The following is a 27795-nucleotide window of genomic DNA, read 5'->3' as shown; positions in this document are numbered from 1 at the left end:
GCACATATTTCCGTTTAGTTGGGAGTTTTTAAATTCTTGAGAGGATGTAGATCTCGGCTAGTGCTGAATATGGTTCACGGACGTGGCTTTTTATGATTGATTAGCGATATTTATCGCACTTTCTCTGTTATCGCCTCATCTAAAAATTCAGCATGTACAAATATTTTAACTTGTGTGATTTTAGAAAATAAAAATTTAATTATTATTAAATAAATAAAAAATAAAATGTTATCAAATGACACGCCACATTTCTTAAATATTTTATTTCTGGGAAGACTTAGCTACAAAAAAAAACTGTAACAGTAGTTATTGTTACCAATCTGTCTTATCAGCCCTTAAAAAATCTAGCTCAAAACATTAAAAATTAGAAAATATGTACCATAGATCCACAAAATTTCTATTTAGGTTAGACAGTGAACAGTGCACCCTCAAAAAAATCTGGTAAATAGTTTTGGACCAGGAATTCCCAAAAATTCGGTTTCAAAATGAAATTGCCTTAAATATTTCGAAGTCTCGGAAAATGGTAAAAAATTATTTGAAAAATTAATATTTTTGAAAAGTTGTTTAAAAATTTTCAGAAAATTTTGAGATATAGATCTTGAAGACTTGACTCGATAAAGATAACGTGTTGACAGTCACGGATCAAGATTTTCGAGAAACTCGATTTAAAAAAAAATCTTAAATTCTATGAAATTTCGGAAAACGATCCAACAAGCAAGATTTTTAAAAAGTTACCCAAAAATCCTGAAAAAATTCTGGATAATACAGTTCGACGACTTGATTCAAAATACAGGGTGACTGCGAAATAAGTGCAAATATTTTAACCACGGCATCCCCCACCCTAGTAGAGCCGAAATATAGAAAAAAGAAATTAAAAATCGAATGGGGCAAAACCCCCATGAACCACCCTCGATACGAAGGCACTGAGCCACCTTGTAAACAGAGTTGGAAAAACGTTCGAATAAAAACGACCTAAACACTTTCAGTTTCAATTAAAAGTAAAACCGACTTTTTGCTGCTTATCATTCGTTCATTCATTTACTCATTCATCGTTAAAGGTCAGTGTGAAAGTTTTTTGGTAATTTTGATTCTGACGGATGTTTGGTCCTTGTCACAACGATTTTACGTTGTTTATTGGAACAGAAATAAGAGCAACTTAGAATGCTACTACCTTTTTACAAGAAATGTTGAAAATGTTGTCCTTGACTAGCAATACAGGCGTCAGAGCGTCGCAAGAGGTTTGTTGATAGGTAAAAAAACACCGGAGTAGCGGGTGTCACTTTCACTTGTTGAAGCTCTTCGATAATTTCTGGACACTGTTGATTTCCACAAACGAACTGTTTCATCCAACTGATACACATTTATCGAAAACCGTCTCTTGAAATCGTACTTGTTGACGACTACGTGGAGTTCCATCGGACAAAAAGTGAGTTACACAACGTGAACAATCAGTGGACTCCAAACCGTGCACTTTGTCAACATGGTATGGATGTGGCCGTATTCTTTTAATGTAGGATGCACTACAAGCTGTGAAAATCCAACTTCTTCTTTCTGTCCTATCACGGCCACGATCGTGAGTTTGAGGTTGAAGGTACCATGATCTCGGAGATGCTGTACCACTGATGCACCCATTACCATATCGACACAATCTGCATGGGAAAACTGCACCATAAACCGATTTCATCGACCGCTCGATGCTAACTGGCCCTTTTCGTGTTTTTCACGTTGCGATTAAAAAAGTGCCTGATAAAGTAACTTTTTTGGTTCTTTAACCGACTCGCTCTGTTCCATTCATTGTAGTAATTATGTAGGTCACAAAACAGTCCAGCGGCGCGTACAACAATTTACATTGAATTTCAAATAATTTTTTCTAGACACTGCTACTACTTAGGACCGTGAATTTTACCCAGTGACATAATCATATTGTGAGCTATTCCCCATTTTTTTTTTGCATGTATTTCGCAGTCACCTTGTATAAAGTGCGAATAGTCCAGGACTAAATATTTCAAAATTAGGTTAAAAAATGTTTTGAAAAGTTGTCTAAAAATAAAAAAAAAATGAGATATAGAGATCTCGACGAGCTGATTCGAAAAATTTCAATAGGTTCAAGATTTTCGAAACTTAATAGGTTTGAGTTGAAATTCTTGAAATCTCTAAAAATGGTCAAAAACTTCTGGGAAATATATGTATTGAAAAGAGCTGATTCGAAAAATAAAAAATGTCAGTGCCCGCAAGAAATTGCGAAAAATTCGATTTAAAAAGAAAACGACCAAAACATTAATCGAAAATTGAGATTCTTAAAAAGTTGCTCAAAACTCCCCAAAAAATTCTGAGATACTTATGATGAGATTTTCAAAAAAGTCGATTTGAAAACGAAATTCCTAAAAGATCTGGAAATATCAAAACACTGCCAAAAATCCACTCAAAACTGAATATTTTTGAAAAGTTGCCTAAAATTCTTCAAAAAATTTTGAGATATAATCGTAGACCTCGATGAGTTGATCGGAAAGACATAACGTGTTAACGGTGGCAGATCAAGACTTTCGAAAAATTCGATTTGAAAATGAAATTTCTTAAATTTCTCGAAATTTACAAAATCGATTTTTTGAAAAGTCACCTAAAAACCCCCAAAAAATTATGGGAAATACATTTCAACGAGTTGATTAAAAAAACATAAAGTGTAAAACAGTATCGGACCAAGAATTTTGGAAAATTAGGTTTGAAAGTGAAATTTTTGAAAAGTTGTCTAAGAATTTAAAAAAAAATTGGGGTATTGATCCCGACGAGTTCATTCGAAAAACATAAAATTTTAATAGGCTGAAGAATTTCGAAAACTTACTTAGGTTTGAAAATAAGAATGTTTTGTAATTTCGGAAAATGGTCAAAAAAATTATTGAAAAATCGACATTTTTTAAAAGTTGCCCAACAATCTTCTGGGAAATACATTGAGACGAGCTGATTCGAAAAATATTAAACGTCAAGGGCGCGGGCAAGAATTCTCAAAAAATCCGATTTAAAAATAAAATTGTCTTAAAAATATCTTGAAATCTCGCAAAACGATCAAAACATTCATCGAAAAAGGACGTTTCTTGAAAAGTTCCTCGAAACTACCCAAAAAATTCTAATATTTAAGATTATCGAAAAATTCGATTTGAAAATGAAATTCCAAGAATACATATCTCGAAATTTCAAAATACTACCAAAAATTCACGGAAAAATTGATGTTTTCGAAAAGTTTCATAAAAATCCTGAAAAAATTATAGGTTTGGAATCGAAATTTTTTAACAATCTCGAAATCTCGGAAAACGGTCAAAGATTCATTGAAAATTTTATATTTTTGAAAAATTGTCTAAAAATTCTCACAATATTCTAAAATTTAGATCTCGACAACTTAATTTGAAAAGGATAACGTATTGACAGTAGCTGATCAAGATTTTGAACAAATTCCATTTAAAAATAAAATTGTCTTAAATTTTGTGAAATTTCCGAAACGATCAAAAAAAGCAAGATTTTTAAAAAGTTGCCCGAAAATCTTCAAAAAAGTTTGAGTCATACCTACATTTTGACGAGTTGATTCAAAAGTATATAGGTATAAAATGTCTATGGTTTCAAAATTAGGTTAAAACATTTTTTGAAAAGATGTTTAAAAATTAAAAAAAAATGAGATAGATATCAACGACCTGATTCGAAAAACATAAAATTTTAATAGGTTCACGATTTTTGAAAACTTACATAGGATTGAAGTTGAATTTTTTGAAACCTCCAAAAATGGCCAAAAAAAAAACACTGAAAAATTGACATATTTTAAAAGTTGTCCAAAAATCTTCGAAAACTTCTGGCTAATACATTGAGGACGAGCTGATTCGAAAAGTATAAAATACCAGTTGTTGCGGGCAAGACATTTCTAAAAATTTTATCTAAAAATATTTTAGATAAATTCGATTTTAAAGTGAAATTCCCAAAATATCTCGAAATTTCAAAACACTGCCAAAAATTCATTAAAAAAGTGGTATTTTTGAAAAACCCTTAAAAAATTCTAGGTATGAAACTGAAATTTTGTTAACTATCTAGAAATCTTGAAAAACTTATTGGAAAATTGACATTTATTAAAGTTGCCTAAAAATTTTCAAAAAATTCTGGTAAATACGTTTCAGTGACCTAATTTGAAAAATTAAAAGTCTTAATAGTTCCGTAACAGGAATTCCCAAAAATTCGATTTGAAAATGGAATTGCTTTAAATATATGGAAGTCTCGGAAAACGGTCAAAAATTCATTGAAAATTTGATATATGTATTTGAAAAATTTGTGGCAGATTTTCGAGAAATTTGATTTAAAAAGTCGGCTAAAAATCCTCAAAAAATTCTGTGGAAATCTTTGAAAAATTGCTTAAAAGTCCCCAAAAAATTCTGATACGATAACATTGTCGAAAAATTCGATTTGAAAATGGAATTCCTAAAATATTTCGAAATTTCAGAACATTACCAAAAATTCATAAAAAATTGTTATTTTTAAATGCAGTTGATTTAAAATTCTCAAAAAATTCTAGGAATGAAACTGATTTTTTTTAACGCGAAATCTCGAAAAACCGTTTAAAAGTTCATTGAAAAATTGAGATTTTTATAAGTTGCCTAGAAATCTTCAAAAAATATCGGAAAAATACATTTCAGTGACCTGATTTGAAAAACATGAAGTGTTAATAGTTCCCGAACAAGAATTCCAAAAAATCCTCAGAAAATTCTGAGGTATAGATCTCGACGACTTGATTCGAAAAAGACAGTGTTGACAGGCTCGGATCAAGATTTTCGAGAAATTCGATTTGAAAATAAAATTATCTTAAATTTCCTGAACTTTCGGAAGACGGTCAAAAAAATATATTTCGACGAGTTGATTCAAAAGCATAAAGTGCTAATGGTTTCGGACTAAGAATTTCGAAAAATTAGGTTTGGAAAGTTGTCAAAAATTAAAAAAAAAATTTGAGATGTAGATCTCGACGAACTGATTCAAAAAACATAAAAATATAGTAGGCCCAAGATTTTCGAAAAATTAGATTTGAACCGGAAATTTTTTAATTCGCTCGAAATTAGGGTAAAAAAATTCATTAAAAATTTTACATATTTTTGGAAGTGTCCTAAAAATTCTCAGAAAATTCTGAAATATAGATCTCTACAATTTGATTAAAAAATTAACGTGTTGACAGTTGCGGATAAAAATTTTTGAGAAATTTAATTTAAAGATAAAACTGTTTTAAAATTCGCGAATTCTCGAAAAACGGTAAAAAAATTAATACCAAATAAAAATTTTAGATACATCATGTGATATGTATATTAAAAAATCATAATGTCGTATCTTCACTGCAGTAACCATGACTATATAAACAATTAATCAGTGAAAAATAAAGGTTATCATTTTTTTAGAAACTAGTTTTATTAAAAAAAAAAATTTGACCCAGTGAACTTTTGTATAACTTTTCAGTAGTTTTATATTTTTATAAATATTTATCACCACACGTTTTTATTAAAATCGTTCGAAATCAGCTAAAGTCGGCTATCTAAATTTACCAATACGTTACATTATTAATACTTCCTTTTTCGAGAAAGTAAAAACAATTTTGTGAAATATCGGAATGTTTAAACATGCCATTTAGTGATCTTAGAACACCCTAGGTGACTAACTTTTACTTTGATGCTAAAATTATGCAACACGTTAAAAATTTGCATTAAATAACAACAACGATTTAAATATTTTTCCGATTATTTGAACCAGTCAACAGGTGTATCTGTCCTATTTATCCTAAAATTACAGCATCGTCGAGGTAACTGATCACACGTAACATTCTTAAGGCATTTTATTCGTCTTTCAATATTAACATTTTATTTTATTTTATTTATAACTAAACTATAATAATTTACAAGTGTTTCCATTCTGTGTTGTGAACATTGTGACCCGAAAGTCCACCTTTGATACTTGGCACGTAGGATCCAGTCAGACCGTAGCCGGTACTAATAATTTTCCCGGAACCACCTCCGGATGATATTCCAGAAATGATTTGGGACCCGGACTCCAGTCCAGAAGTGACGGACCCGAACTGGGAACCGAAACCGGAGCCGCTGCCTAATCCGGAACCACTGCCCAGTCCCGATCCCAATCCAGAACCACCGCCCAGTCCCGATCCCAATCCAGAACCACCGCCCAGTCCCGACCCTATTCCAGAACCGCTAATAATGGTAGATCCAGATTCGATGATGCCCGAACCTGAGCCCAGCCCGGAACCGCTAATTATGCTCGAGCCGGAACCGATTCCAGAACCCGAACCAAATCCAGAAACTACCTGGCCGAAACCGGCACCCAAACTGTCGTCGGCGAGGATTTGCCCATGACCTATGTTGTACCCAGTGTCCACGTGCGACACGGTATTCACTCCAACGACTTCAGGTACTTTAACCACCACAGGAGTGGGTACTTGGACGGGAACGGGTTGTGGAACGGCAACCGGGTACGGTTGTTTGACAGCATAGGGAACTGGGTGTGGTACTTTAACATAAACGGGCTTCTCCACAGGTACTTTGACGGTTTTGGTGATATGGACGGGGTAGGGTCTGGGTACTTCAACTGGTACTTTTACCTCGACGGGTACTGGAACGGGGTGAGCGACTTTCACGGGGTAGGGTTTAGGGACTTCGACGGGAACGCTAACTTTGACGGGTACGGCAACTGGTTTTGGTACTTCCACTGGGTACGGTTGTGGTACTGAGACGGTTTTGGTCACTTGGACGGGGTAGGGTTGGGGTACGGGGACGGCGACTTGTTGGGTGACTGTGTGGATTTCGTGGGTTCGGACGTTGGAGACTTTGGCACCCAGGTTTCCGACGGTGTCGTAGCCGCTTCCGTGGCGGATTCCGGTGGAGTAACGGGTTACTCCGGTGGTGTAGGCTCCGTTTCCGTAGCCGTAGCCGCCTCCAGAGCCCAAGCCGCTATAGCCGGAGCCAGAGCCAGATCCGAAGGTGTTGTAGAGGGAGCCAGAGCCAGACCCGGATCCGAAGGTGTTGTAGAGGGAGCCAGAGCCAGACCCGGATCCGAAGGTATTGTAGACGGAACCAGAGCCAGATCCGGATCCGAAGGAACTAACCCCAGACCCCAAAGTGCTATAACCAGATCCCGATCCAGACCCGAATCCTATGACGCTGTGTCCAGATCCAGATCCCAAGCTACTGTAGCCGGATTTGTACCCATTGAGTGCCGTGTTGTACGTACCCAAAGTACCTACATTACCAAAAGTGGAAAAATCGTAGTTGTTGTACCCAGAAGAGTTCAAGAGGCTTCGTTTAGGCTTTTCTTCTTTCGTGGACTTGGTGTCTTTTTCTTTCTTTTCGTTTTTGTCGGGCAAACAAAGTGCGCTTGAGACGATCAACACCAAGCACTGAAATTAGTAATTGTGTATTTGTTATTTTTTGGTAGATGGCTTTCTTACCAGTAGAGTCTTCATTTTGATGTTCTCTTCTGAAGAACAAAACCCAAGTGACGGTTGCTATGAAGCTTCTGACCTTTTATAACAGGGACTATTTGCTTCGATTTGAAGGACAAGGATGTTGATGTCACCATTCCAGTTTTCCTAAATTGTTTTTTCTTGTCGTAAATTTGTTATACGAAGCTGTTTTATGAAGATTGAGTGGCTGCAGCTTTTGATATTTAAAAAATTACACCATCGATATGCGATAAGAACTGGGTAATAAATACGATGCACTCATAGAGTGCAGAGGAAATTTCTATGTTAATATAGAACAACGCAACACTTAGAAAATCCGTCGGTATTACACTAATGAAATTCAAATTTTGAAAAACGAGATAGATATTCGATACCAACAATTTCTACAATACTCATCTAAGTGATCACGGACATAAATTAAAAGAACATAAACCACAAATTTTAATACGACGAACAAACAGGATGACATTTAGAACGCGTATTCTTATTTGTGTGTGCTAATAAAATCCGATGTCGGCAGATAGGTCAAAGTTGCAAACACACAAATTTTAATTTGGCTTGTCTGTGAATTAGTTTAATTAAACTCTCATAGACCGGAGTTATTTACGTTGGCGGGGTGAGTTATAGAAATGCAGACAGCAGTAAACAAACACTGAAAATTGTTGCTTTTAGCTTTGTCTTTGTAAGTTCGCCGCGTTTATTTATTTAACAGTCTGGTGGATGTGAGTTCAGGTAAGCTTATTAATGAAGTGTCGTAACGATCTTTTGTTATTTCAATCTGGCTGAACACTGACCTGATTTCAGGCTGTTCGGTAACCTGCAGCGTTTGAGTAAAATTCTTTATTTGTTTAGTTTAACGTTTTACTGCATTTCCTGTTCCGGGTCATAAAGGAGTTTTCTTCTGTTTGTGTTGCTGTTTAAAGTTATGGCGGCCTTCAACTTGCTGCTGTGTATTGTTTTTGGTCAAATAGGGGAAAACCTGGCCCGATATAAATCAAATTAGGTGGATAGGTGATTTAGGGAACATTTGATTTTGGTTAATTAAACAGACGGAAAGTGGATTAATGTGTGATTACAGACAGTTGCCCGTCTGCGAATTGGTTATTATTGTTCACTATGAATTAATTTGTAATTTAATTAAATTACTTTTGGGTCGTTACTTGACAGAACAATGTTATGATGATTAAATATGGATTTCGACCTACTGTAGATAACTATGTAGTTGTAGAGACATTTATTTCATAAAAATATCGGTGAACCAATCTGGGAAATATCGATTTCAGCTGTTGAGTATCTCATAATTTATTAAAGTGATTCGTTGATTAAGCAAAAAACACAACATAAAAAAATTCAATGTTGTTTTATGTATACAATGATATGTTTTAATAAATGAAATATATTGCCGCTTCGTTTTTGATCATAGTAAAAAAAAATGCAGCAAAAGGAATTACCATATTCTGTATATGAATTTTATAAATTATGTTAATTTATATTGTTGCTTTGTCTGGTTATAAATATTAATAGCGTGGTGGAATTTTGTATCAAGGGCAGAGGTTATTCAAATTTGTCGGAAAAAATATAAATATACCGGAGCTGCTTTGATTAAATTTCTTAGGATAATATTTTTGCAATACATTGTTGAAGTATATTTACTTAAGAAAAATTTGTGGCATTTTGGGGATAATTATAATTAATGATCAAATCTGATTAGAAGAATCGCTTTCTAACCAACGTTTTGTGCCCGTCTACATAAATAATATGCGATATTAAACGTTTTCCATAGTTTAGTGGGAAAATTTTTTGACTTTTCTGATGATTTATCTAACAAATTGAGCATATTCAACTCATTTTTTTGGATAAAAAAAAGAATATTTTTAGGTCTCGCACCAGATGCAAAAGCACAGTTCATAAACATCCAAAATTCAATAGAATTGTGTTTAAATTGGTCTATTTTAAACACAGGGTGGAGAGAAAAAACGCCTTTGATTCGACCCAAACCAAAATAAAGCACATCCACAAAGAAACAACGTAACCTGAAAATGTAAAAAATAAGAGTAAAATATCAAAGAACGTTTCCACGAACTTGACTTCGCTTCGAATTTATTTGTAAATCTTGGGTTTGCTTCCGTTTTTAAAAACCACTTGCTTTACGAAACAAATTCTCTTTCAATTCGGAGTTCCCTTATTTATAACAACCTTGTCATTTTATCTTCGCTTAAGTTCTTCAACGGATACTATTTAAAGTAAAAAATAGAGCGTTCTTTAGACGACGTTAATTTTTTCCGGCTTTTTTATTTTTTTTAAGTAAATTTTTTGTCTTGACATTTTTTCTCTAAACTAGAAATCCTGTGTTCATTAAGTGTGTTTATTTTTTCATATTTACTCCCCGAGCCATTAAGGTAAGGAACTATTCTAATAAGATCCAACCGGTAAATGATTACTTTCATGTTTCCTCGACGTTTCATTACCCCTAGAGAATGAAACAATAGGTCTCACGCTTTACATTTCGGTCGTCTGGCGTCTCCATGTCGATTTTTATTAGACAGAAAATCTATGAAACTACTGAACTGATATTATTAGATAGTCCTGTATTTGTGGTTTATAAATCCGCCTCGATTTTTTACCCATGGGTATTCAGATTTTAGCAAAAAACAACAAATTTTGTTAAAAATGCTATTTACTTACTTACATTTACAAGTAAACTTTAACGGATATCAATTCTGTTTGTTCAAGTATTAGGAGTATTATTTATCAGAATTACGAAATTAATTCTTTAGTTTTGAAGTTTAATATTTAAAAAAATTTGGTTCAGAGATTTTTTCGCGTTCTTTGGAGCCTCCTTAACCACGTCTAATCAAGAATATACGTCATTTTTTCATCACCCTGTGTTATACTAGTCACAATGTAATAAAAATGGCCAATGAGGGGATCGAACTCGTAGCCTCGCGATATTAACACGTCTAGTCATCTAACCCATGCACTTTTGAACGTTCCTCTTATATTGATTTATATTCGAATAAAACGTTGTTACACAATTTTGATTTTTTTGCGAAAATCTGAATGTCGAGGGTAAAAACTGATGGTAGATTCATAAACTATAAGTATAGGAGTACGTATGCTATTTTATAAAGTTTAGATAGCACTTACATGATATTCCTAATTTATTTGCATATAAAATTTGACAACAATGGGCCCCACAATCTAATAAATATCGACACAAATGACAAACTTTTTGTTTCACACTCTGGGGGCTGTGAAACGTCGAGAAAACATGAAAGTAGCCGTCCACCGAATGGTTCTACTGCAATACTTCCTTAGCTTACGCTCGGGAGGTAAAAAACTGTGTGTCGCTAGATAAAAAAGTTTTGAGAGTCAGTTGATGTTTTTGTAAATTAGAAGTCGTCGTGCTAAAAACCCACAAATATCTCCAAGAAAGTCACTATTAAAACATAAGATAATTTAGTTTTAATTTTCTATTCCATTTAACTGAAAATCGTTATTTCGCAAAATTACGTGTTAGAAACACAGTTAAAGAAAGTCGAAAATATCAAAGACAATGTATTCTTTAAACGCACCAAAAAATTACAGACGTTTTGAACACTAAAATCACCGCACAATGAATTGGAAATAATAGGCACTTCAATATTATAAAATGCCAGAAACGCAAATATTTTTGGGAATAATCAATAATCCACGCGGATTCATAAACTAAAAGTACAGAAGTAACTTTTTTTACTCCCCGAGCGTAAGCGTTTCCGTCTATCTGTCTGTCTATCTGTCTGTCTAGTGTCTATATCCATTTTTATCAGACACGTAATCTCCGAAATTGCTGGACCGATTGTTGCCAATTTTGTATGTATATTATAAATACCATATAGTTATACAAAAATATACTCGTATACTTGTAGTGTATGAGTCCGCCTTCAGTTTTTGCTAAACGTTTAAAATTGCACGATGTAATAACATTATTCAAATGCGAAGAATACGCACGTCTTTATATAATAATGATAAAACAAGAATTATAATATTCAGAACATTTTGTTCGATTGTGGTTTAATTAATAACTTTAGTCCTGTTTTGAGAAGACAAACTCATTCAAATCAAACTAATTTCGACGTGACATTCTTTCGATGTATAAACATAAATAAACACTTGAGCTCCACATTGCTATTCTCTACTGCTGAAGGACAAGGGGTGTTATTTATGCCTCTGGTTTTTACTTCAGAGTGGTTATCACAAAACGAAACTCGTACAATCAAATTTTATAACATTTTGGTGATATCACCTCAAAATTTTTCATGGTAAATGCTGTTCAAATTTTATAAAATAGTATAGTCCTATACTTATGGTTTATAAATCCGCCTTTATTTTCTACCCTAGGCAGCATTATAGTGTACATTTAACATTCCTCTGTTGGACAGAGTTTCCATAGAAAGAGAAACCGATTAGAGAATTAAATACAGTTGATCGTACACTTAGAAGTAAAGTTAAACGAATTCAGTATTTAAAAAGAAATATTAGCTTAGTTTTACCTTAGCAGGTACTAGCCCCGCCCACCCACCCTCTTTTTTCTTAGATGATATGTCATTTGCCAAAATCAGTTTTTGTCTTAGCAGGTACTAGCCCCGCCCACCCACCCTCTTTTTTCTTAGATGATATGTCATTTGCCAAAATCAGTTTTTGTCTTAGCAGGTACTAGCCCCGCCCACCCACCCTCTTTGTTCTTAGATGATATGTCATCTGCCAAAATCAGTTTTATCTTGGCAATACGTCAAATTTGTGTATTCACGTCGTCGAAATCTCTGTCCTAGAATTTTTTCTGGAATTTTAGGCAATATCACGACAAACTGTTCAATGCTCCCAACTTTGAAAATTTTGACTTTTTTTCGCTGGTTTTCGAAATTTAGCAAAGTAGATTTTTTTGTTGATTTCGATCCCTTGAGGTTTTTTGCGGTTTCAGTTCTTTCAAAATTTCCATTACTTTTCCGAAATCGCCAATATAATTCAGTAATAGACCGATTATTACTGCCTAAGTATGATTTTTTTCATAATTTTTGGCGTCCTAGTTTTTTCAGAATTGCGGTAAATTCGTCCTTAACAAAAGTGCTATGACAGCCTCGGAATTTTTGATGATAGCGCTCAATCTTTTGAACCCGGACCATCAATATGTCACATTTGTGAATTCACCTCGTCGAAATTTATCTCCTAGAATTTTTAGTGGTATTTTAAGCAACATCGCAACAAACTCAACTTTTCAATCATCTCAACTTTGAAAATTTTGACTTTTTTTGGATAGTTTTCGAAATTTAGCAAAGTACATTTTTTTGTTAATATCGATCCCCTGAGGTTTTTTGCGATTTCAGTTCTTTCAAAATTTCCATTACTTTTCCGAAATCGCCAATATAAGATATTGCAATTTTTGAGACATTTTCAAATTTTGAGTTTGAAGCCGAATATTTCGAAAACCAGTTGTTCTTTCGATTTGAGATTTCTTTCACTAATAGACCGATCGTCACTGCCTAAGCATGATTTTTTTCATAATTTTTGGCGTCCTAGTTTTTTCAGAATTGCGGTAAATTCGTCTTTAACAAAAGTGCTACGACAGCCTTGGAATTTTCGATGAGAGCTCTCAATCTTGAACCCGGACCATCAATATGTCACATTTGCGAATTCACCCCGTCGAAATTTATCTCCTAGAATGTTTAGTGGCATTTTAAGCAACAAACTCAACTTTTCAATCATCTCAACTTTGAAAATTTTGACTTTTTTTCGATAGTTTTCGAAATTTAGCACAGTAGATTTTCTGTTGATCTCGATCCCCTGAGATTTTTGCAATTCCAGTTCTTTCAAAATTTCCATTACTTTTCCAAAATCGCCAATATAAGATATTGCAATTTTTAAGACATTTTCAAATTTTGAGTTTGAAGCTGAATATTTCGAAAACCAGTTGTCCTTTCGATTTGGGATTTCTTTCACTAATAGACCGATCATCACTGCCTAAGCATGATTTTTTTCATAATTTTTGGCGCTCTAGATTTTTCAGAATTGCGGTAAATTCGTCTTTAACAAAAGTGCTACGACAGCCTCGGAATTTTTGATGATAGCTCTCAATCTTGAACCCGGACCATCAATATGTCACATTTGTGAATTCACCTCGTCGAAATTTATCTCCTAGAATTTTTAGTGGTATTTTAAGCAATATCGCAACAAACTCAACTTTTCAATCATCTCAACTTTGAAAATTTTAACTTTTTTTGGATAGTTTTCGAAATTTAGCAAAGTACATTTTTTTGTTAATTTCGATCCCCTGAGGTTTTTTGCGATTTCAGTTCTTTCAAAATTTCCATTACTTTTCCGAAATCGCCAAATACTGCAATTTTTGAGAGTTTTTCAAATTTTGAGTTTGAAGCCGAATATTTCGAAAAACAGTCCTTTTATTTGGGATTTCTTTCACTAATAGACCGATCATCACTGCCTAAGCATGATTTTTTTCATAATTTTTGGCGTCCTAATTTTTCCAGAATTGCGGTAAATTCGTCGTTAACAAAAATGCTACGACAGCCTCGGAATTTTCGATGATAGCTCTCAATCTTGAACCCGGACCATCAATATGTCACATTTGCGAATTCACCTCGTCGAAATTTATCTCCTAGAATTTTCAGTGGTATTTTAAGCAACATCGCAACAAACTCAACTTTTCAATCATCTCAACTTTGAAAATTTTAACTTTTTTTGGATAGTTTTCGAAATTTAGCAAAGTACATTTTTTTGTTAATTTCGATCCCCTGAGGTTTTTTGCGATTTCAGTTCTTTCAAAATTTTCATTACTTTTCCGAAATCGCCAATATAAGATATTGCAATTTTTGAGAGTTTTTCAAATTTTGAGTTTGAAGCCGAATATTTCGAAAAACAGTCCTTTTATTTGGGATTTCTTTCACTAATAGACCGATCATTACTGCCTAAGTATGATTTTTTCATAATTTTTAGCGTCCTAGTTTTTTCAGAATTGCGGTAAATTCGTCTTTAACAAAAGTGCTACGACAGCCTCGGAATTTTCGATGATAGCTCTCAATCTTGAACCCGGGCCATCAATATGTCACATTTGTGAATTCACCTCATCGAAATTTATCTCCTAGAATTTTTAGTGGAATTTTAAGCAACATCGCAACAAACTCAACTTTTCAGTCATCTCAACTTTGAAAATTTTGACTTTTTTTCGATAGTGTTCGAAATTTGGCAAAGTATATTTTTTTGTTGATTTCGATCCCCTGAGGTTTTTTGCGATTTCAGTTCTTTCAAAATTTCCATTACTTTTCCAAAATCGCCAATATAAGATATTGCAATTTTTAAGACATTTTCAAATTTTGACTTTGAATAATTCGAAAACCAGTTGTCCTTTTGATTTGGGATTTCTTTCACTAATAGACCGATCATTACTGCCTAAGTATGGCTTTTTTCATAATTTTTGGCGTCCTAGTTTTTTCAGAATTGCGGTAAATTCGTCTTTAACAAAAGTGCTACGACAGCCTTGGAATTTTCGATGAGAGCTCTCAATCTTGAACCCGGACCATCAATATGTAACATTTGTCAATTCACCTCGTCGAAATTTATCTCCTAGAATTTTTAGTGGCATTTTAAGCAATATCGCGGCAACTCAACGTTTCAATCATCTCAACTTTGAAAATTTTGACTTTTTCTCGATCGCTTTCGAAATTTAGTAAAGTACTTTTTTTGTTGATTTCAATTCCCTGAAGTTTTTTTCGGTTTCAATTCTTTCAAAATTCCCATCACTTTGCCAAAATCGCCAATATAAAATACATATTGCAATTTTTGAGACAGTTTCAAAATTTACAATATTTCGATTTGAGATTTCATTCACTAATAGACCGATCATTACTACGTCAACAATTTTTTCATAAGCTCGATAAAATGTATTGCTCATAATTTTTGTGGGTTTTTAGGCAAAATCGCCAAACTCAACTTTTCGAACACTTTGAAAGTTTTGATTTTTTCTCGAGCATTTTCGAAATTTAATAAAAGAGATTTTTTTGTTGATTTCGATATCCCGAAGCTTTTTCTGTTTCAATTTTTACAAAATCTTTAAAATGAAATAGGCAATTTTTGAAGTATTTTAAAAATTCGATTTTGAAACCGGATATTTCGAAAAACAGTTGTCCCATGATAGACCGATTTTTACTGAAAAAACGCTTTTTTTCATAAATTTTGGTCATCCAATTTTCCGGTGGTGCGCTTATCAAATCAAATATAAGTAGTTGAAATATGGTGAATAACAAAATTAATTGCTCAAACTTATCGTCTCAAATTAATTTCCACGTTCTGAGATTAGGTGCAAAAAGTCCTGTGTTTTTTACATAGATGCTCCTCGCCCAGATGTTTTAATTTGATCTCTACTAACATTATTCTTTCATAAGTCTCCTAACCTTTTAACGTGATCCTTTGGCCCCGTTCCAGAAATTACCAAGAAACTGAACTTACTGTCCAATAAAGTCGTTATTATACACATATAGCCCCCGGCAGTTTTCAAAACTCCACGCGAACACTTATATTCATTACCGCTTTCCCCTCCGCGAAAAAACTTTCCGCATACATAACGAACCATTGTCAGTGATCCGCTTTCCCAAAAGACAAGGGATTATCCGGCTGATTCGGCGCGAAATTTTCGAGTGGCGATAAAAGTGGGTATTAAAAAGTAATAAGTTGTCGGTTTCATCGAATAAAAGACAATTTTCTCTGACGCAGGAGGTTAAAAGCTATTCTTCCACCAAAACTGAATTCACTTAGTCGTATCGGACAATGAGACGACTCCAGGAGAGAAGAACACTAATCTAATCTTTTCTTTTATAATGCCGGGAAAATACCACAACTGGTGCCGGCGGAGGAGACGTGAAAGCTCAGACGTCGAATTCGTGGAACGACAATATTACGATGGTGCCTGGGGGCGTCGGGGAGACTCCAACTAAAACTACATATTATGAAATACGAAATGACTTGACTCCGTTCTACTTGAAATTTTTTAATTGTGTTGTGTGTGATTAATTTTCCGGATTCATCAACTAAAAAGCTCACTTGTGTCTTTATCCTTGTTGTGTTTCTTTCATCTGCGGCAGCACAAAGTAATCCGCTACTGTGTACAAAAGCAAATAATTTTGTTTTTTTCAAAATACTTATGAAGGATTGGCATTTCACCTGACCGAAGCTTTTTGTTAAAGCTTCAATACTGAATAAAAGTGGCGCTTTTAGATACATATAAACTCACTTTTTAATTCGATCCAGTAACGGGTGAGTTGAGTGTTTACATTTCTTTCATGTCAAGCGAATGTTACGTAGGAGTAGCAGCTATTTTTAACACGGTAGGTCAGAAAACTCCGGCGGTATGTTTACGTTTGAGTCTTACTTTTCAAACATTTACGGTGTTTCTATGTGTAAACGGAATCTCCCTTGCATTCAACACAGAACTAAGAATTGTCGAATCATCCAAAATGTAAAAGAATGTCAAAAGTCTACGTAGTCGATTCGAAAATAGAGAAGAAAAATAAATGTAATGAAAATGAAGAAGAACTTGAAAGGGTCGTTTACATAAATGATGATCTGACGAACAATGAAAACGAGTCAGGGTGGGTGGGCGGGGCTAATTATGTTCTTAAGTAAAAAACGGCACTAATAGTAATTTTTTTGTCATTTGCCAACGTTAGTCTTATCTTAGCAAATATTACCCCCGCCCACCCGCCCTTTATTTTCTCGGAAGGAATGACATCTGCCAAAATCAATCTTATCTTAACAAGAACTAGCACCGCCCACCTCCCTCTTCTCATTTTAACGACTATTTTTATTTCTGTTTAGTATAAGAACATTCATTTCATTCAGAACGAATAAAATCAATCACTGAAAAGGTGACAAGGTGGGCGGGGCTAATTATGTTTTTTTGTAGAGTGGGAGTGGAAACTAATAATAGAATCTAGGATGTGAAAAAGTAAAAAACGGTGTTAATCGTAACTTTTTTTGTTAAACTATTAGTTACAAAATTGATTTCTTATTTCATGCATCTACTCTAACTTCAACTAATTTTCGGATATAGTCGTAAAATGTTCGAAAATGTCAAAAGTGCCAAAATCAGTGTTATCCTATAAAATACTAGCCTCGCCCGTCCATCCTTTATTTGTTTAGAGGATATGTCAATTGCTAAAGTTACTCTTATCTTAGCAAATATAAGCCCCGCCCACCCACCCTTTATTTTCTTGGAAGGAATGACACTTGCCAAAATCAATCTTATCTTAAAAAGGACTAGCCCCGCCCACCTCCCTCTTCTCATTTTAACGACTATTTTTATTTCTATTTAGTATAAGAACATTCATGTCATTTAGATCGAATAAAATCAATTACTGAAAAGGAGACAAGGTGGGCGGGGCTAATTATGATTTTTGTCGAGTGGGAGTGAAAACTAATAATAGAATCTAGGATGTGAAAAACTAAAAAACGGTGTTAATCGTAACTTTTTTTGTTAAACTATTTGTTACAAAATTGATTTCTTATTTTATGCATCTACTCTAACTTCAACTAATTTTCGGATATAGTTGTAAAATGTTCGAAAATGTTAAAAGTGCCAAAATCAGTCTTTTCCTATAAAATACTAGCGTCGCCCGTCCATCCTTTATTTGTTTAAAGGATATGTCAATTGCTAAAGTTAGTCTTATCTTAACAAATATAAGTCCCGCCCACCCACCCTTTATTTTCTTGGAAGGAATGACATTTGCCAAAATCAATCTTATCTTAACAAGGACTAGCCCCGCCCACCTCCCTCTTCTCATTTTAACGACTATTTTTATTTCTATTTAGTATAAGAACATTCATGTCATTTAGATCGAATAAAATCAATTACTGAAAAGGAGACAAGGTGGGCGGGACTAATTATGTTTTTTTGTCGAGTGGGAGTGGAAACTAATAATAGAATCTAGGATGTGAGAAAGTAAAAAACGGTGTTAATCGTAACTTTTTTTGTTAAACTATGTGTTTCAAAATTGATTTCTTATTTCATACATCTACTCTAACTTCAACTAATTTTCGGATATAGTTGTAAAATGTTCGAAAATGTCAAAAGTGCCAAAATCAGTCTTATCCTATAAAATGCTAGCCTCGCCCGTCCATCCTTTATTTGTTTAGAGGATCTGTCATTTGCCAAAGTTAGTCTTATCTTAGCAAATATTAGCCCCGCCCACCCACCCTTTATTTTCTTGGAAGGAATGACATCTGCCAAAATCAATCTTATCTTAACAAGGACTATCCCCGCCCACCTCCCTCTTCTCATTTTGACGACTATTTTTATATCTGTTTAGTATAAGAACATTCATTTCATTCAGATCGAATAAAATCAATCACTGAAAAGGAGACAAGGTAGGCGGGGCTAATTATGTTTTTTTGTAGAGTGGGAGTGGAAACTAATAATAGAATCTAGGATGTGAAAAAGTAAAAAACGGTTTTAATCGTAACTTTCTTTGTTAAACTATTTGCTACAAAATTGATTTCTTATTTCATGCATCTACTCTAACTTCAACTAATTTTCGGATATAGTTGTAAAATGTTCGAAAATGTCAAAACTGCCAAAATCAGTCTTATCCTATAAAATACTAGCCCCGCCGGTCCATCCTCTATTTGCTTAGAGGGTATGTCATTTGCCAAAGTCAGTCTTATCTTAGCAAGTGTTAGACCGCCCACCCGCCTTCTATTTTCTTGGAAGGTATGACATTTGCCAAAATCAATATTATCTTAACAAGGACTAAAATCAAAATAAAAGAAGAGGCAACAAAAGAGAGAAAATAAAGGCAACATGGTTAGAATGGGATATAAAAAGTTAACTGTAGATGGCAGAAATTTTGAATGGAATGGAGAAGAGGGCAGATTCAAGAAGGTAGTAAATTTTTAGTAAATAGCGAAAAGAAAAGGAAGAAAAGGAGAAAAAATGGAAGGAAACAAGGCAAAGGAAAAGGAAAAGGAATAAAGGATGCAGATAGGGAAAGCGGAAAAAGGGACGCTGGTACAAAATTAGAAGAAGAAGTGGTGAAGGTACTCTTTTGGAATGTCCAAGGATTGCGAAAAAGGACAAGGAGTTCTGGGACTACGTGGGATAATTTTATGTGGTAGGGCTAGTAGAGACATAGGTACAAAGAGAAAACTGGGAGAAATTTGAAAAAGCACTACCACAAGAATAGTGTGGGAGTGTCAAGGGACGACAAAGGAAAAGAAAAATGAGAGGGAAAAATACTTATAGGAGGGGATTTTACACAAGATTGTGCGATAAGGGGACAAGAATAATAGAAAAAGAAAAGGGTGAAAAAAAAGGATCAAAAGGCAAAGTAAGTAACAAAAAAGGGAAAATATTGTGGAAGATAATAGAAGAAATGGGATGGTAAATTTTGAATGGTAACAAGGAAGGAGATGAAGAAGGACAATGGACGTAGGTAGGGGCTAGGGGAGAATCAATTATAGACTGGGATTATCAACGAAGACGCGTGGGAAGAAGTAGAGAGTTTCAAAGTAGGGGAAAGGGTAGAACAAAACCACATGCCACTAGAAATAACTGTCAAAGGAAAAGAGTAAGAGTACCAAAAACAAGAGAGAAGAAATTAAAGAAAAGAAATAGAAAAAAGAATATGGGATGAAGAGGGAATTCAAAAATACAGAAGTAGACTAGAAAAAAAGAATTTCGAAGTAAAAGAAGATATAGAACCTATGATAGCAGAACTGATCAACTTAAATATAGAAGCTACGGAAAAAAGAAAGATATACATGTCGCAAGGGAGGAATAATGGATGGAACGGAGAATGTAGTGGGTTGAAGACAAAAGCAAGGGAAAAATTAAGAAAATGGAAGAATAACAGGGGGAGGAAAGAAGAGTACTTAAAAGCAACAGAGAATTATAGGAGACAATGTGAAGAAAGAAACAGAGAAAAACGAGAAGAAGAAGAGAAGACAATAAAGTCCCTGTGAACAGGAGAAGAAGTATGGAGATATATAAACAAGGAACGGAGAAGGAAGACTGAAGTCAGTAAGAAAATTAAAATACATGAATGGAAAAGACACTTTATGGAATTATTGGGAGGTTGTGAGGAAAAATGCTGCGAAATAAATAAAGGATTCACAAGAAATGTGGAGAGGTTCGGAAATCACAGAAGATGAAATAGGAAGACAGATTGAAAGACTGAAATGAGGAAAGGCACCAGGAGGGGATGGAATCTAGAACGAATTGTGGATGTTTGGGACAGAAGGAGTGGAACAAAGGATCTGGGAAGTGGTAGATGGAGTTTGGAAGGGAAAAGGGTTTCCTCGGCGGTGGAGAGAAGGTATAATAATAACATTATTTAAAAAGGGGCAAAAAAGTGATGTGTGAACTACCGAGGGATCATGTTGCTCAATACGGCGTACAAGATACAAATAGAGGAGTGAGACAGAGATGCTCACAAATGTTCAGAAAATCACAGACAGGAGGGGTGGTAGTGGGCAAAGAGAAAGTGTGGTCGTTGGCGTACGCAGATGATTTGGTGATTGTGGCAAAGAAAAGAGAAGAAATGAAAAAAATGATTAAAAGTTTCGAAAAGTACGTACAAAAAAGGGAATCGGAAGTGAATGTGGAAAAAACAAAAATGGTGGTGTTTGGGAAGAAAGTAAGAAAGGAGAAGGAAGAGTGGGCATGGAGAGGGAAGAAGATTGAACAGGTGAAAAAATTCCACTACTTAGGATATATATACATTAAAGAGCAATAACTCAAATAGAGCGCATATTCAAGAAATGGTCCCAAAAGCGAACAAAGTGATAGGGATAGCATGGGGAATAGGAGAGAGAAAATTTGGACATCATTATAAGAGAAGAATGATGATGTTTGATAGTTTGGTTAAAAGTGTATTTATCTACGGAGCTGAGATTTGGGGATGGAGGGAATATGAAGAAATAGAGAGAGTGCAAGAAAAATACTTAAAATGGACTTGGGATTGGAAAAGTATACGCCGGGGTGTGTAGTGAGAGAAGAAAAGAAAGGAGAAAATGGGAGTGGAAACAGGTAAAAGGGCGGTTGGATTTGAAGAGAAGTTTAGTCAGAGAGGTGTAAAATATTGCAAGAATGTTGGAAATAAATAAGAATGGAAGGGGGAAAACATGTTTGGAACGAAAGAGACAAGTATTATGAAAGAAAGGGATATGCATGTGAAGAAATAGAGAGAATGAGAGAAATGGGAAGGAGTATGAAAGAAGAACTGAGTGTAAGAGATAAGGATATAGATAAGCAAGAACGCAGATCGAGAATATCGGAGTCTAGATATAATGCACAGTATAGAAAAATAGTAAAGGATGAACTACCAAAGTTCACACACAGAGAGAGTATAAAGGAGAAAAATGATGGCGAGATTTAGTGTGGAAATGAAGAGAAAGAGAGCAATTTTTGGATGGATGAAACTGACAGAAGGTGTAGGATATGTTGGAGAGAGGGAGAAACAATAGAGTATATGCTGGAAGGATGTGAAGGATTGATAGAATCGGAGGAAAGTAGGGAAGAAGTGCTAAACGAGGATGGAAGAGGACTGGAAAGCAGAAAGAATAGAACAATTATTATTATTATATAAAACTCGAATATTTATTTTGTTTATTTTTAAGTTAATAAGGGTTATTTTAATTTTATAATGTTGCGAAGAATTTGAAGTGGACTGTACTTCAGGGAGTGTAAGTAATCTTGGACCAATGTTTTTGCTTAAGAAAGTCTCGTTTTTTTGTGCTGGAGTTAACGAGAAATATGTTCAGTAAGAATTATTGTTATCTCCTTCGTTCTTTCTTTTTTCCGTGCTGCCATAAATTAGTTGTTTAATATTAGCAAACTCATTAATTACTTTGAGAATTTTTACCATCAGCCTACAAAAAATCAGGACACTCAGTCTCAATATTTTGTTATATCTCCTAATACGATCAGAGAGTTTAGACCATCAGGAAAAATAAAATTTATCCCGTCAATTGATGATACAACTTCATGGTTTGAAACTGACACGTAATAAATCACGTGTTTTTCAAACATCACAACCCACAATGTGATCGGCAAATCTTATCTTTTATTTGGATCAATAGAGTTCCCTTTATAAAATATGTACGTCGGTTTTTCTACGTATGCAGGAAGATTCAGTGAGGGGTAGCACATTCTATGTTCAGTAGTTATTTGTAAATTTATAACAGAGACACGTCTTTTACATTTGCACAAGTGATTTATTTCGGCTAACTTTATCAGCGAATTCGCTGAAAACGACAATAATATCTCGTAAAGAGCGACTTTAATTCTTGATCTGACCAATCTCAGGATACACGAATGACCAAACAAGATTTCTCTGACCAGGCAGCGGAAAGGTCAACGAAATATTAACCAAACGGATATGAAATCTTGATAAAGGTTAGCAACCACTCGCAACCCACTTCCAGCCGGCAAAAATCAGCAACAATTTATTTCTCCCCGGTATGAACAAGCGGAAATGCGCCTATTTTTGTGTTTTTCTCGATTAATTCGCTCCATCGGTTTAATCAAAGCCGCAGCGTGGCCGTTCGGAAACGCGACGTTATCGAAATTTTCAAATTTTAAATTTGTGGGTCCGCATTCGAATGCGGTCGGCTCAAAGGGGATGTTCGATGTGTCAACGATCGTACACATGCCGAAAGCAACGTGAGGAATAGAGGCAAAGCGGAATTCGCGGAATTCTGCAGCGGCTATTTCCATGCAAAACCAGACTTTAATTTCTAACGTTTATTTTTTTGTGTTTCGTTATCGATGCAAGGAATGGCTCGGACGACGGAAAAATGAACAAGTCGTTTCCCTGCATTCTCCTTTGAACCCGCAAGACAGAATCTGCAAGATAACGAAGAACTGACGTTACTTCTACTCTGTGACGGGACGGAAATGACATCGATTTTTTTATTTCAGGCATTTGGTTAAGTGCTCCGAGCAGGGGTGGCGAGGCGGTGGACTGAGGGCGATTTGAGCGACAAAGGGTCATTTTTTTCGTGTTATTACGGAAAAAATACCGAGGAACAAGTGTGAATGAAACGGAACCATTTACTCGGAAAAACTAGTTTTACTAGAAATGGCACAACAAATTCCAATTTTGTGTGAGCGCAATGGTGTTTCTCATATTTCCAGAGTTTACATACAATGGTAGAGGAATTAGGCTTTATCTCTAAAAAGTGGAGGCTGTGTGGGCGTTAAATTGACAGATTCTGATTTTCTTTGATAAATTCAGCTGCGTTGGTGTTTGAAACATCAAACTTTCGAATTTTTTGAAAATAAAAGTGCAAACTGGCTTTCTCTGTGGAACATAAAACATTCATGATTGAGTCCTACTTCCGAAATGGAGTTTTACAAGAATTCCAACAAAAATTCCGATTTTAATTTTATCGTTGCTGGTAGTGTCCACCACAAAAAAGGTGTAAACGTTTACGTCTCTGACGTTTTTTATAATTTTGAATTGAATCTCACAATGGTTTCGGAAGTACTTGGAAAATCATATTTTAAAATTTTGACAGTTTAGAAAACTAGTTGGAAATATTTGAGTGGGACATTCTATTTAAAATCAAATAAATGGTAATACCTAGAGCGGCGTTATTTAAAAGGAGAATTGGCGTCTGTCAAGGATAAAATGCAATTTTTTATTGTGGAATACAAAGTTAGTGCGTAAAACAATTTTTCTTTTTACATAATTAATCCGTTTAAATTTACTTCTAAACGTGCCATCCACTTTATTTAATTCTGTAATTTTTCGGCAATCTCTTATTTCTATTTCTGTGGAGACGCCATCCCACACAGAAATGTTAATATATAAAGTCACAGTACTACTTACAAATCATTGTAAATTTCAAAAATTAAAGAAAATCTAAATTATATAATTACATTTTTAAAACTAAAATAAATTGACACTATGCGCAGATCACGTGATGGCTCCTTTCGTTTTGTATAATTGTTCACTATATTTGACATTAACCAATGACACGTTTTGATACTCATTAGAACAATTGACAAAAAAATTGGTCTAACGTTTTTTAGACAGAACTTTCCTCGTAGTCCAAGAAATCCGGCTACGTCAAAAAAAAGTATTTTTTGCGATTTTTTTATGATAACACCTATAAGTTAAAAAAATAGAGGCAACACCAGTCACAGTGTTAATTAGAATGTCGTGTAACCAACTAAGCTATATACTACATATATTAGTAAAAAAGTTTGCTATACAATTTGCAATTTTTGCAAAAGTCTGGATCTCTAGGTTAAAAATTCAAAGCAGATTGATAAATAACAAGTACAGGAGTATATTATTTTCTAAAATTTAAATAACATTTAGGATGCAAAATGTTAAGATGACATCATCAAATTGTTGTAAAATACCTATAAAATTTGACAACGATCAGTTTAGAAGTTTCGGAGATCCTGTATTAAGAACATTTTATTTTTTTAATATAATTGTCAAATATAAATGAGAGATGTGACAATTAATCAAAAATTGGTTCAAGGTTACTTCGACAGAACTTCCCTCACTCTTGAAGTACAGTCCAACAAATTCCGCTTTTTTGAAAAATTATAAAAACCTATATACCATGTGTTTGGAAATTGGCAGATTAACTCTTCAGTACGTTATGTACGGGGGTTTCGGGAGTCCAAAAAAAAAAAATAACAAAAAATTCTTTATGATCCCAACTCGAAAAAATCGTAATTTTATAAAAGTAAAATTGGCAACACTGCACGCACCCGATGCTTGAATACCTCCCGCTTAATTGTTGCATAAAATAGTTATTTTTCATTAATAAATAAACTAAAAACAAACATTTAATAAGACATTTATAAGTCATAAACAAAAACAAAACTAACAAAAGAAAAATACATTAAATTATAACAAATTATACACTAGAGAAGATGTTCAAAATTCCTGCCTTGTGCATATAAGTAAGCTCATAATGTAGTACGAGGAGATACCCTGTAAGAAAAGAGAGGGTGGGTGGGCGGAGCTAGTGTCTGCTAAGATAAAACTAATTTTTGCAAATAACATACCTTCTAAGAAAAAAGAGGCTGGGTGGGTGGGGTTAGTATTTCCTTAGATAAGACTGATGTTCTCAACTGATATAATTTCTGAGAAAAAAAAGGGCAGGTGGGCGGGGCTAGTACTTGCCAGAACAAAATTTATTTTGGCAAAGGACCCATTCTTTAAGAAAATAATGTCAAAATCAGTTTTGTCTTAGCAAGTATTAGCCCCGCCCACCCGCCCTCTCTTTTTTCAGACGATATGGCATTTGCCAAAATCAGTTTTATCTCGGCAAAACCTAACCCCCCCACCCACCCCCTATTTTCTCACAGGATATGTCATTTGCCAAAATAAGTCTTATCTTAGCAAATACTAATATTACTAAGAGAAGAGAGGGTGGGTGGATTTAGTACCTGCTAAGATAAGACTGATTTTTTCAAAAGAGATACCTTGTAAGAAAAAAGAGGGTGGGTGGGCGGGGCTAGTATTTGCTAAGATAAAACTGATTTTGGCAAATGACATACCCTCTAAGGAAATAGAGGGTGGGTGGGTGGGTCCAGTACCTGCTAAGTTTAGACTGATTTTGGCAAAAGAGAGGGCGGGTGGGCAAGGTTAGTAATTGCTAAGATAAGACTAATTTTGGCAAATAAGATACCCTGTAAGAAAAAAGAGGATGGGTGGGCGGGGCTAGTATTTGGTAAGATAAAGCTGATTTTGGCAAATGAGATACCCTGTAAGAAAAGGGAGGGTGGGTGGGTGGGGCTAGTATTTGCTAAGATAAAACTCATTTTGGCAAATGACGTACCCTCTAAGAAAAGAGAGGGTGGGTGGGTGGGGTTAGTGTTTCCTTAGATAAGACTGATGTTGTCAAGTGACATAATTTCTGAGAAAATAAAGGGCAGGTGGGTGGCGCTAGTATTTGCCAGAACAAAACTTATTTTGGCAAAAGTCCCATTCTCTAAGAAAATAATGTCAAAATCAGTTTTGTCCTAGCAAGCACTTGCCCTGCCCACCCGCCCTCTCTTTTCTTAGAGGGTATGACATTTGCCAAAATTAGTTTTATCTTGGCAAAGCCTAACCCCGCCCACCCACCCCCAATTTTCTCACAGGATATGTCATTTGACAAAATCAGTCCTATCTTAGCAAATACTAATATTACTAAGAGAAGAGAGAGTGGGTGGATCTAGTACCTGCTAAGATAAGACTAATTTTGGCAAAAGAGAGGGCGGGTTGGCCAGGCCAGTAACTGGTTAGGTAAGAATAATTTTGGCAAATGAGATACCTTGTAACAAAAGAGAGGGCGGGTGGGTGGGGCTAATATCTGCCAAGTTAAAACTGATTTTGGCAAATGACATATCCTCTAAGAAAAGAGAGCGGGGGTGGGTGGGGCTAGTATCTGGTAAGATAAAACTGATTTTGGCAAGTGACACACCTTCTAAGAAAAGAGAGGGTGGGTGGGTGGGGTTAGTATTTCCTTAGATAAGACTGATGTTGTCAAATGACATACTTTTTGAGAAAATAAAGGGCAGGTGGACGGGGATAGTACTTGTCAGAACAAAACTTATTTTGGGAAAGGTCCCATTCTCTAAGAAAATAATGTCAAAATCAGTTTTGTCTTAGCAAGTACTAGCCCCGCCCACCCGCCCTCTGTTTTTTTAGAGGGTATGGCATTTGCCAAAATCAGTTGTGTCTTGGCAAAACGTAACCCCGCCCACCCACCCCATATTTTTTCACAGGATGTCATTTGCCAAAATCAGTCTTATCTTAGCAATTACTAATATTAATAAGAAAATAGAGGGCGTGTGAGCGTGGCGAGTACTTGCTAAGATAAGATTTATTTTGGCAAATCACAGACCTTCTGAAACAATGGGTGTCGGGTGAGCGGGGCTAGTACTTGCTAAGATAAGACTTATTTTGGCAAATGGCATACCGTTTAAGAAAAGAGAAGGTGGGTGGGTCTAGTACCTGCTAAGATAAGACTGATTTTGGCAAATGAGGTACCCTGTAAGAAAAGAGAGGGCGGGTGGGCGGGGCTAATATCTGCTAAGATAAAACTAATTTTGGCAAATGCCATACCTTCTAAGAAAAGAGAGGGTGGGTGGGTGGCGTTAGTATTTCCTTAGATAAGCTTGATGTTGTCAAATGACATACTTTCTGAGAAAATAGAGGGCAGGTGGGCGGGGCTAGTACTTGCAAGAACAAAACTTATTTTGGCAAAAGTCCCATTCTCTAAGAAAATAATGTCAAAATCAGTTTTGTCTTAGCAAG

At 35.0% G+C, this 27795-nt stretch overlaps 2 protein-coding genes across 4 annotated transcripts in view; one reads left to right on the top strand and one right to left on the bottom strand.

Annotated features, from left to right (window-relative positions):
* The window catches only part of LOC135128588 (disks large 1 tumor suppressor protein), a 1417771-nt gene that overhangs the window by 262610 nt on the left and 1127366 nt on the right, over positions 1–27795 (top strand). The gene's annotated exons all lie outside the window — the stretch shown is intronic.
* On the bottom strand, positions 5831–7541 carry LOC135129000 (fibroin heavy chain-like). The gene is made up of 2 exons (XM_064056080.1): positions 7469–7541; positions 5831–7417 (listed from the first exon to the last, which is right to left on the bottom strand). The coding sequence occupies exons 1-2, from the start codon at positions 7481–7483 to the stop codon at positions 5906–5908; spliced, it is 1527 nt and encodes a 508-aa protein (XP_063912150.1). The 5' UTR covers positions 7484–7541; the 3' UTR covers positions 5831–5905.

Source organism: Zophobas morio, unplaced genomic scaffold, assembly GCF_036711695.1.
Source record: "Zophobas morio isolate AGI-343-1 ecotype UQ-CSIRO unplaced genomic scaffold, CSIRO_AGI_Zmor_V1 ptg000014l, whole genome shotgun sequence".
Classification (NCBI taxonomy): domain Eukaryota; kingdom Metazoa; phylum Arthropoda; class Insecta; order Coleoptera; family Tenebrionidae; genus Zophobas; species Zophobas morio.
The sequence above is the reverse complement of the archived record's forward strand: the minus strand, read 5'-3'. Positions and strand labels throughout refer to the sequence as shown.